General features: G+C 40.7%; 1 protein-coding gene across 1 annotated transcript in view; it reads right to left on the bottom strand.

Moving 5' to 3' along the window:
* The window catches only part of SIPA1L1 (signal induced proliferation associated 1 like 1), a 184,497-nt gene that overhangs the window by 57,099 nt on the left and 116,907 nt on the right, over positions 1–10,491 (bottom strand). Inside the window, exon 10 of the mRNA XM_007942340.2 lies at positions 6,473–6,622. Within this exon, the coding sequence (XP_007940531.1) occupies positions 6,473–6,622 (150 nt within the window). The remainder of the gene's footprint in view (positions 1–6,472; positions 6,623–10,491) is intronic.

Below are 10,491 nucleotides of genomic sequence, written 5' to 3'. Positions count from 1 at the left end.
AGAAGGGACCATTCCCTGGAGAAGGATGTCATGCTTGGTAGGGTGGAGGGTCGACGAAAGAGGGGGAGGCCTTCAAGGAGATGGATTGATATGGTGGCTGTGGTGATGGGCTCTAATATAGCAGGGATTGTGGGGCTGGCGCGGGATCAGGCAGTGTTTCGTTCTGCTGTGCATGGGGTTGCTATGAGTCGGAAACGACTCGCCGGCACTTAACAACAACAACAACAACAAGAACGCCGAGGATATCAATCTTTATGCATTGCATTTCCTTTTTGACAACTTCCAATTTTCCTAGATTCATACTTCGTACATTCCATGTTCTGATGATTAATGGATGTCTGCGGCTGTTTCCAGGACACTACCTGTGGTGACATGTAGATGTGAGTTTTGAGGCTGAGCCTCTGGTGTTTAAACCCAGAGAGATGCACCTGGTGCACAGATAACAGCCCAGCTTATAGACTGAGACAGACTAGGAAGAAGGAAGAGGCCGTCCACTTCTGAAAAGAACTGGCCAGGGTAAACCTTATGAATAGCAAAGAAACACTAATATAGCATGTGTTTAATTAAAGCATGTGCCTTGAGTAGTAATATCAGCAAAGTAAGTATTAAATATCTGTGAAAAGGGGACAGCATGTAAAACCCATTCATGTGGAAATTTGCAAACTTATGTGTGTTTGTTTACTAAGGAATTTATGAGTAACCTGCACAATAAAAGATGAAATAAGGCCTGAGTTAATCAATGCATGTGTTGTGTTTTCTTATTTGTGAAAGACTGATAAACACACGGGAAGACTAGCAGGTAGTGTCCCGGAAAGAGCCTGGGAACAGGAGTAGGAAAACGTGGCTCCAAATTCCAACTCCATCATCCAAAGGGACGCTGAGTAAAGTCACTCAACATTTTGCCTACTTCCTTACCTGTAAAAGGGCAACTTCCTGATATGGACTCAAGAAAATATGCATATACAAGCATTGAGAAACTAGAATATCCTATAAGTTATCTACCTCTGTAATGAAACTCCTATCACAGAATCCCTCTCATAATTTTCTCACAAATAATGTTCATTTACAAAAACAATCATGAGGCTCATTAAACAAAGTTAACTGCCACATGCTGATGTTGTTGTTGTTGTTATGTGCCATCGAGTTGGACCCAACTCATAGCGATCCCTCCTTGGGTTTCCGAGGCAGTATCACTACGGAAATAGATTGCCCAACCTTCCTTCCAGGAGTGGCTGGTGGGTTTGAACTGCCAGCCTTCTGGTTAGCAGTCAAGTGCCTTATGCACTATGCTACCAGAGCTCCCTATACTGATGTAGGCATTATTAAAAACAAACAACTTGATTTATAAAAACTTCAGTACAAGTACTCCTTAAAGAAAAATCCACAAATCATGCTTTTTGCCATCTCCTTCCCAAGTAAAGTCCCTGTTTAGTTTAGAACAGTGAATATCCTCAAATTGACCCTATGATCCTATTCTAAATCTACACTACATTGAGGCTTTTTTTATTTTTAAATTTAAAGCCTGAAAATTAAAAAAAAAAAAAAAAAAGGCAAGGAGATAGAAGTTAATAATGGATTCTAGCCTTGCTTTTACTTTTTGGGAGCTGTTGTTGTTAGGTGCTGTCATGTCGATTCCAACTCATGGAGACCATACACGCAACAGAGCGTAACGCCGTCCAGTCCTGGGCCACCTGCATAATCGTCGCTATGCTGGAGCCCATCACTACAGCCACTGCTATCACTCCATCTATTTTGTAGTAGTTTACAGAAACTTAAAAATAACTTTTTAAATTTCTCAATTTGAAGTAGAACACTTTTCTGGCTGTTTTTAAATAAATGCTACTAGGCTATCTTTAAATTCTGCCCTGACAGATATTTTCACCTGAAGAACTTTCAATTTCAGTAAACACACCATACCATTTATCTTGTGCCAGGGTATTGGGTGTAAATGATCCTATCCTTGAGAAGATCAGAAAATGTTTGTCCTGCCTTCTAAAGAGTTTAATTGTGCCCTTTTTTGAGGAGCACTTAGTAGTAAGACTCACAGTTCAGATTAGAACGAATTGTTGAGTAATCATTTGGCCAATACCTGAAACACATTTATGGCATCTTTATTTAGTCTCTGCCTGAATAAGTCCAATGACCAAGAAGTCTTGGCTTTGCGAGGCAGTTCACTCTTCTCCAGGGTAGTGACAACTTTGAAATATCTTCCTCATAATGGTTTGGAATCTTCTCCATGACTTTCATTCACTGGTCTCAATTGCCTTCAAAGACAAGTGTAAGCCCTCCTAAGAGTGTACTTTTCTGTGTGGGAAGAATGCTTCCATGCCCTCCTCACATCAATCATTCTTATCTTCAGATTAGACAGACATTCCCAGTATGTCCTCACACCACTGTCTCCAAACTCTTCACTTCCCCATCCTTCACCTCTGGATATGCTCTTCCTTTTCAGCATTTCTCAAAGAGTGGGGCCCAAAAAGACATCTCCAAGGATGGCAGAGCAGGCCCTATGTCTTTTCAACAGTTGTTGCTATTTAACTACCTCTCACATCTATGCCACTCCTCGGAAGGAAGGTTGGGCAATCTACTTCCATAGTGATACTTACTGCCTTGGAAACCCAAGGAGGGGTCGCTATGAGTAGGGTCCAACTCAATGGCAAGTAACAACAACAACACCACATCTATGCTAACCCTGTGTGGGTGTTTTTTCTCTCCACTTGAGTGGAGCAGGTATTATTAACCACCCTATTAAACTTCACCTTTCAACTGGTTTGGAGAGTCTCAACGTCCCCACACCAGGGGTTGGGCAAGCACACATCACACAGATGCAAAGACCGAGCCCATGGAGTGGAGGAAGGACAATAAAGGAGCTGATTATGTTTCTGGACAAAATGATACAATTGACCCATGCTGTGGAGTCTGTGGAAGTTTAGCATGAATGAGTCTGCAGAAGAGTACATACATTTCTGCCTCATTGTCAACTGGCAGTATCTGTTTTTCCTGGGGTTAAGTTGTAGTGCAGACAGATTCATTTTTCTCGGGATACAGATAACTTTAGGACCAACCCTGGCCCATAAGCAACACTTAGGAATCAGCCAGTGAATGGCTGTCTCTTGGATCAATGATGGAGACAAAAACTACTTGGGATATAGAGGGAAACACTGTGTCTTCTTGTAAAAAATTACTCAAGGTTAAAATGTTACACAATATGGCCAATAACCACTGAGTAACCTTTTTAACAACGAGGAACACCCCCAATACCACCTCCAGTAGCACCAAATTGAATGGTTACTGCCTCATTGAAAAAAAAAAAAAAAAAAAATTGTAGCATGGGTATTGGAACCATGTTTCTAACACTAATATTCATCAAATTCATGTTTCAACTTAGATTGTAGGTAAACATTCAAAGTCTATCACAGACAGAAAAAGACAAAGTTTTCTACTTCAGTTTTATTTCACTGCAGTAGTGATACTTAAATTGCAATGAAGTCTTATTTTTAAAGTCGAACCAGGCCATTTAAATTCTATCAGTTAGAACTGGAAATAACGAATTAGGCTTGTGGTATGGTATAATGATACTTAAATCAAAACCCTTTGCAGGCACTCATGAGTAAGAGCTGAATTTATTTTTTCCCCTAATTGTCACTGAAGTAATTAAAATAAGAAATGTGCATTTTAGATAGGCTACCAAAGGAGTCCTGGGGGAGATAGCAGGGTGGGGAAAGCACATGCCATAGTGGTTTATTACCTAATTTCTGCTAACATAAACCGTTAGCAACAATGAAAATAGTATTTAATAGCTATAAAAAGCAACAGAATATTATAGGAAAAAATATACTCATTATGAGGATATATTCTTAGTAAATGTACTTATTTTGTGACACTGTGGCATTTCCAGAAAGTGATCAAATCATGTGTCCATGTGTTAAAGAAGTATTTGGGGAAAATACAAGAGTAGAGTAGAAATATCACTTTTCCTAACAACCTTTCCCTGGATTTTCCAATGTTTTCAGCTCTTAGTCAAGTTCCTGAGGGAAACCCAGCCTGAAGTCTCTCTCTAATGGCTCTTCTCCTCTTCCTCTGTGCAAAGGCAGCTTATTGTGCTACTTGCACTGGTGTGCCAGGGCATGTTTTGCCACTAATTACTTCCCAGCGTTAGACATCTCCTTTTTTGTTGCTGTTGTTGTTAGGTGCTGTCAAGTCAGTTCCCACTCATGATGACCCTACGCACAACAGAATGAAACACTGCCCAGTGCTGCGCCATACTCACAACCATTGCCCCCTGTTGTAGCCACTGTGTCAATCTGTTGAGGGTCTTCCCCTTTTTTGCTAACCCTCTGCCTGACCAAGCATGATATCCTTCTCCAGGGGCTTGTCCCTTCTGACAACAAGGCCAAAGTATGAGAGATGAAGTGGGGCCATTCTCACTTCTGAAGAACACCCTGGTGGTCCTTCCTCTAAGACAGAATTGTTCATTTTTCTAGTAGTCCACGGTGCCTTCAATGTACTTTGCCAACATCACAATTCAAAAGCATCAGTTCTTCTGTGGTCTTCCTTATTCATTGTCCAGCTCTCACATGCATATGAGGTGATTGAAAATACCATGGCTTGGGTCAGCCACACCTTAGTCCTCAAGGTGACATCTTTGTTCTTTAACACATTAAAGAGTTCTTTTGCAACAGATTTACCAAGTGCAATATGCTGTTTGATTTCTTGACTGCTGCTACCATGGATGTTGACTGTGGATCCAAGTAAAATAAAATCCCTGACAACTTCAATTCTTTCTCCATTTATCAAGATGTTGCTCATTGGTCCAGTTGTGAGAACTTCTGTTTTCTTTATGTTGAGGTGTAATCCATATTGAAGGAGTTCTGGTGGCATAGTGCCTAAGGCATATGACTGCTAACCAGAAGGCTAACGGTTCAAATTCACCAGCCACTCCTTGGAAGAAAGGTTGGGCAATCTACTTTTGCAGTGATACCACCTCAGAAACCCAGGGAGGTGTCACCATGAGTCGGATTTGACTCAATGGCAGTGGGTTTAATCCATATTGAAGGCTGTCATCTTTGTTCTTCATCAGTAGCTGCTTCAAGTCTTTTTTACTGTCAGCAAGCAAGGTTGTGTCATCTGTATATCACAGGCTGTAAATCAGTCTTCCTCTGATCCTAATGCCATGTTCTTCTTCATATAATCCAGCTTCTTGGATTATTTTTCAGCATACAGATTGAATAAACACGGTGAAAGGATACAACCCTGATGGTTCTTGATTTTAAACCATGCAGTATCCCCTTGTTCTGTTTGAACAAACAAAACAATCTTTTTCCTTATAGTGGTGTTTTGGTTACCTCTAGTGCTGGCTCTGACAGGAATACCATACGTTGATGGCCTTAACAAATAGGGTTTATTCTCTTACAGTGTTGGAGGCTAGAAATCCAAGTTCAAAGTGCCAGACTTTAGGGGATGGATGAAACTCCCTCAATCTTAGGCTTCAGCTCTGCCTCTTGCTCCTCCTGGCCCATTGAAGCTGGAGGCCTTCTTCACTCAGGTGGCTGCTGGCTGCTGAGGCTGACAAACCCAAGGTCGACAAGTAAAAAGGCACAGTCCCAATATTACCAAACCACATGGCAGGTCACTGATTGAAGTCCATTAACACTCCCAAAATCTACAGATAACATGGCAGGCTACTGAATGACAACTTGGCTACATGCAGGATTCGAGCATGACAGAAGGCTACAGACCATTCCCAAAGCTTCTCCTTATGTATGAGAAGCAGACCACATCCCTAAAGTAGCTACTCAGCTGCTTGTGGTAGATTCCACCCTGGAGTTGATTGCCAGTCTCATCATGGGGAATAACTATCACCAGCTGCTCAGCCACTCAAAACCATGCCCAGCCAAGTTGACACATCACCTTAACTACCACAAGCGGCCTCTAAAATCATGTATATTTAGCATTTCACTTTGTAAGTTTTGTCAGAATCAAAAAGAAATTACTTTTGGGCATATAATGTTTTCAAGAGAAGTGAGAAAAGAAAAACAAAAAACTCCACAGGCTAAAATCACAAAGGACTTTTAAGTGTGAGAAAAATAATTTTAAGCTCTGGATTGATTATCATTTCCTCTACTTTAAGAGCCACACAAACTCCAACCAGTGCAAGTATCACACTGCTGAGTCCACTTTGAAGGAAATATTAAGAATTGACAGACTCTGTACAATGAAACTAAACAATATATGTAATGAAGAAACAGATGCAATTTGATTTCTCTGCATTGAGACTTCAGAGACTACAGAATGATAAACTTCCTAAGAAGTGGCTTGAATTACCCATTACAACATTTTTCTGTTTGGAATGTTTACCACATTGTCCCGTTTGGTCTTTGTAAGTTGCTCAAGGCTGGCTGAATAGAAATCATTTTACATTATCTGAATTACAGAGGAAAGACAGCGGACAATGGGGCCAGTGCACACCTACCCTTCTGGCATGGACTTCTGCCTGTAGGTGCCCCCACCAGAGCCAGTTTCGCTGGATGAAGACAGGTTGCTAGGGGAGTTACGGCACTGCTGGGATCTTGCCAAAGCAATGGATGAGACTGTCACATAGATGTCTGAACCAGGAGATAGCCTGTACATAAAACCAAAAAGATGAAGTCAACAATTCAAATGGAAAATCCCAAGGCAATGCATAATGGATAATTTATAATGCTACAAAAGCAGCAACTTCATGGTGATAGTGAAAATGAAGCCAGCTGGAAGCCTACTAAAGAAACTCCACTATAAACCTACTCCCTAGGGAACAGCTGGAAAAATGCCGGGGGGGGGGGGGGGGGGGGGGGGGGGGGGGGGGGGGGGGGGCTAAAAACAAATAACAAGGAAAAACAAAATAAAACCAACCCTAAAAACATGGATGTTTCCAAAAGCTGGCAGAATTCAAGTGGTTGAAATGCTTATGCAGTTTTCTAGTATGGCAGAGCAGAGGATAACTGAACCCAAGTAACACTGACATAGCACTTAATTTCAATCTTTCACACCACATCCCCAGAGTATATGACTACAGTGACACTGGTACACTCCTAGTATGCATCTTTGTTTTCCAATTTTAATACTAAAACTGGGACTTGAATATTCAGGTTTTGCTATTTAGTACTTATAAATTAGGTTGGTAGTAATATTACCATATAAAACTTCTCTGAAAAAATACTGTAAGCTGGAGTTGTTGAATTTAATTGGAATTAATGGTTTTAGATAATGTCACAGCAGAGGTATGCTCCATAGCCACTTATTTTTATTTCTAAAATTACGGATTCTTCGCTCTGCTTACTGGCTTGTGAGACAAAACCCAGAGCTCTGTAGCCAAGACAGACACATATTTTGTACCTCTACTCCTCTAGTATGGAACAGGGCAATCACGAGGGTATCAATGAGTGACGATGACAATTGTGAAAATCTTTAAACAAAACCTTAGTAACAAGGTATTTTATTTCAAAAATGGATGCCGAAAGAGAAAACTTAAGGTGGACTTTGTTAAAATTTTTTTAAAAACTTTTGTCCTGCGAAGATTTTGTTAACAAAATGAAAAGATAAGCCATTGACTGGCAGAAAATATTTGTAAGATATATATCTGATAAAGGACTTGTATCTGAAATAGACAAAGAACTCTTTAACACTCAACAACAAGAAACAAAATACTCAACTAAAAAAGGGATGAAAGGGCTGAGCAGACACCTCACTAAAGAAGATACATGGATGGCAGTTATGCATATGAGAAGATAACCAGCATCACGTCATCGTTGTCGTTGTTAGGTGCCACTGAGTTGGCTCTGACTGATAGTGACCCCATGTACAACAGAACGAAACACTGCCCAGTCCTGCAACAGCCTCACAATCCTTGCCATATCTGAGCCCATCACTGCAGCCACTGTGTCAATCCAACTTGTTGAGGGCCTTCTCCTTTTCCGTTGACTTTACCAAGCATGATTTCCTTCTGCAGGGAACAGTCCCTTCTGACAACATGACCAAAGGAGGTGAGACAAAGTCTGGCCATTCTCGCTTCCAAGGAACATTTGGGCTGTACTTCTGCCAAGACAGATTTGTTAGTTCTTCTGGCAGTCCATGGTACTTTCAATATTATTTGCCAACACAACTCAAAAGCATCAATTCTTCCTCAGTCACTGTCCAGCTCTCACATGCATACGAGGCAACTGAAAGCACCATGGCTTGGGTTGGGCACACCTTAGTCTTCAGAGACATCTTTGCTCTTTAGCACTTTAAAGAGGTCTTTTGCCACAGATTTACCCATGCAATATGTTGTCTGGTTTCTTGACTGCTGCTTCCACTGGTGTTGATCGTGGAACCAAGGAATCTGTTTTTTTGTCTTGAGAGTCAATAAGCAGGGTGAAGAATCCATAATTTTAGAAATAGATATAATAACTGGCTATGGAGCACACCTCTACTGTGACACTATCTATATTCACATGTCACTAGGGAATTGCAAATTGAAACAACAATGCAATACCACGACATAACTATTAAAATGGCTAAAATAAAAACCACAGATAACACCAAATGCTGGCAAGGATGTAGAGCAACAGAAATTCTTATTCACTGTTCACAGGAATGCAAATGGTACAACCATTTTGGAAGACAGATTGGTCATTTTGTACAAAGCTAAACACAGACTTACTATACAACCTGCAATTGCACTCAATCTCCTAGGTATCTACCCAAGTGAGCTGAAAACATATACCACACAATTAACCTACACACGAATGTTAACAGCAGCTTTATTCAACAATTGCCAAAACGAGAAGCCGCCAAGATGTCCTTCAACAGAAGAATGGATAAACACACTGAAGTGCATCCATACAATGGAGCATTATTCAGAGATAAAAGGAAATGAGCTATCAAGCTATGAAAAGACATGGATGATACTTAAATGCATACTGCTAAGTGAAGGAAGCCAGTCTGAAAAAGCTACCGTATGATCCAACTTCTGGAAGAGAGAAAACTATAGATACAGTATAAGTCAGTGGTTGACAGGTTGCTAAGAGCTGAGGAGGAAAGACAAATAGAGCAAAGGCGATTTTTAGGACAGTGAAATGCTGTATGGCACTATAATGGTGGATACATAACACATATCTGTCAAAACCTATAGAAACATACAACACAGAGAGTGAAGCCTAGGTTAACTATGGACTTCAGTTGTTAATAATGTATTGATATTGGATCCAAATATAACAAATACACCACACAAATGTAAGGCATTCCTGACAAAGAAAACTGCACATGTAGAGGGAGAGGGGATATACGGGAACTCTCTGAACGTCCTGTTCAATTTTTCTGGAAACCTAAAACTGCTCTAAAAGATAAAGCCAAATAAAATAAAATATATTAATAATTAAAGGAGAAAAGAAAGAGCAACTGCTGCTACACTCATTCGGCTCCTCTAGCAGGGGAGGGCATTTCCATTCCCTAGCCAGTGCTCTTGGCTGTAAGCCCACCGCACTCTACACTGAACTGCGGCTGGCCCCCAGAGAGGATGGATTTTCCTTTCAAATAAGACAGTTTACAATTGATCTGTATGGACAAAACATTTTGTACATAAAGAAATCATACTTAAGACAAAGTTTTCAAGTCTTGGGCCAGGACTTGGTTTACTCGAATATGGCAATTTCCTACAGTGAACCTATGCTCGTGCTGTAGCAGGGCAGGTATAGGAAATTGACAGAAGGGATAAGAGAATAGTATTGTGAAGCCTTTCTAATAGAAAAAGAATAGGGACAGATACTAAAAAAAGTATGATTTCCTAATTTAGCTACACCCAAGAACCATATCTAACTTCAGAGCCCAGACTTCTACCTCCAGTTGTCACCTTGACTTCTCCATTAAACACTCTCAATCCAATTAACTCTTTTAAAAATGAACCTGTTTCTCCCCCCACACACACACTACAATGTCCCACATTTGTTCTTCCTATATTCATTATCTTACTGTTCGTGACCAAAACCAAGCTAAATATCTCAAAGCCATTTTTTTTCATTCTTCCTTCTTCATCTTCTAAAGTCAACTATTATTCACTGAACACAAACTGCATGCCAGCTACCATGAGTAATGCCCTTGACAGCAGAAATATGAAGAAGATAACTGGTCTCTCATCTGCTGATTATCCTCTAGGAACACCTCTAGCACCCTCTTCAAGGCCTTGAACCACCTGACCCAAGCCTTCCTCATCTCTATCCTCTTAACAGCCTCCATACTCTCTACATTCTGGTTATATCTGATGTGTTCTCATTGTCTGCCATGATACTCATATCTGTACACATCTTGTCACCTCTTCCAGGAATACCTTTTCCCCATATAAAGTCCTTTTCTTCCAAGGCCTACCTCCAATATCACTTCTCTAACATCTCTGGTAGCATAGTGGCTAAGACACTTGCCTGCTAACCAGACGGCTGGCGGTTCAAACCCACCAGCCACTCCTTGGAAGGAAGGTTG

The sequence above is a fragment of the Orycteropus afer genome, unplaced genomic scaffold (assembly GCF_000298275.1).
Source record: "Orycteropus afer afer isolate SDZICR_OR568_19922 unplaced genomic scaffold, OryAfe1.0 scaffold00088, whole genome shotgun sequence".
Classification (NCBI taxonomy): Eukaryota; Metazoa; Chordata; class Mammalia; order Tubulidentata; family Orycteropodidae; genus Orycteropus; species Orycteropus afer.
The sequence above is the reverse complement of the archived record's forward strand: the minus strand, read 5'-3'. Positions and strand labels throughout refer to the sequence as shown.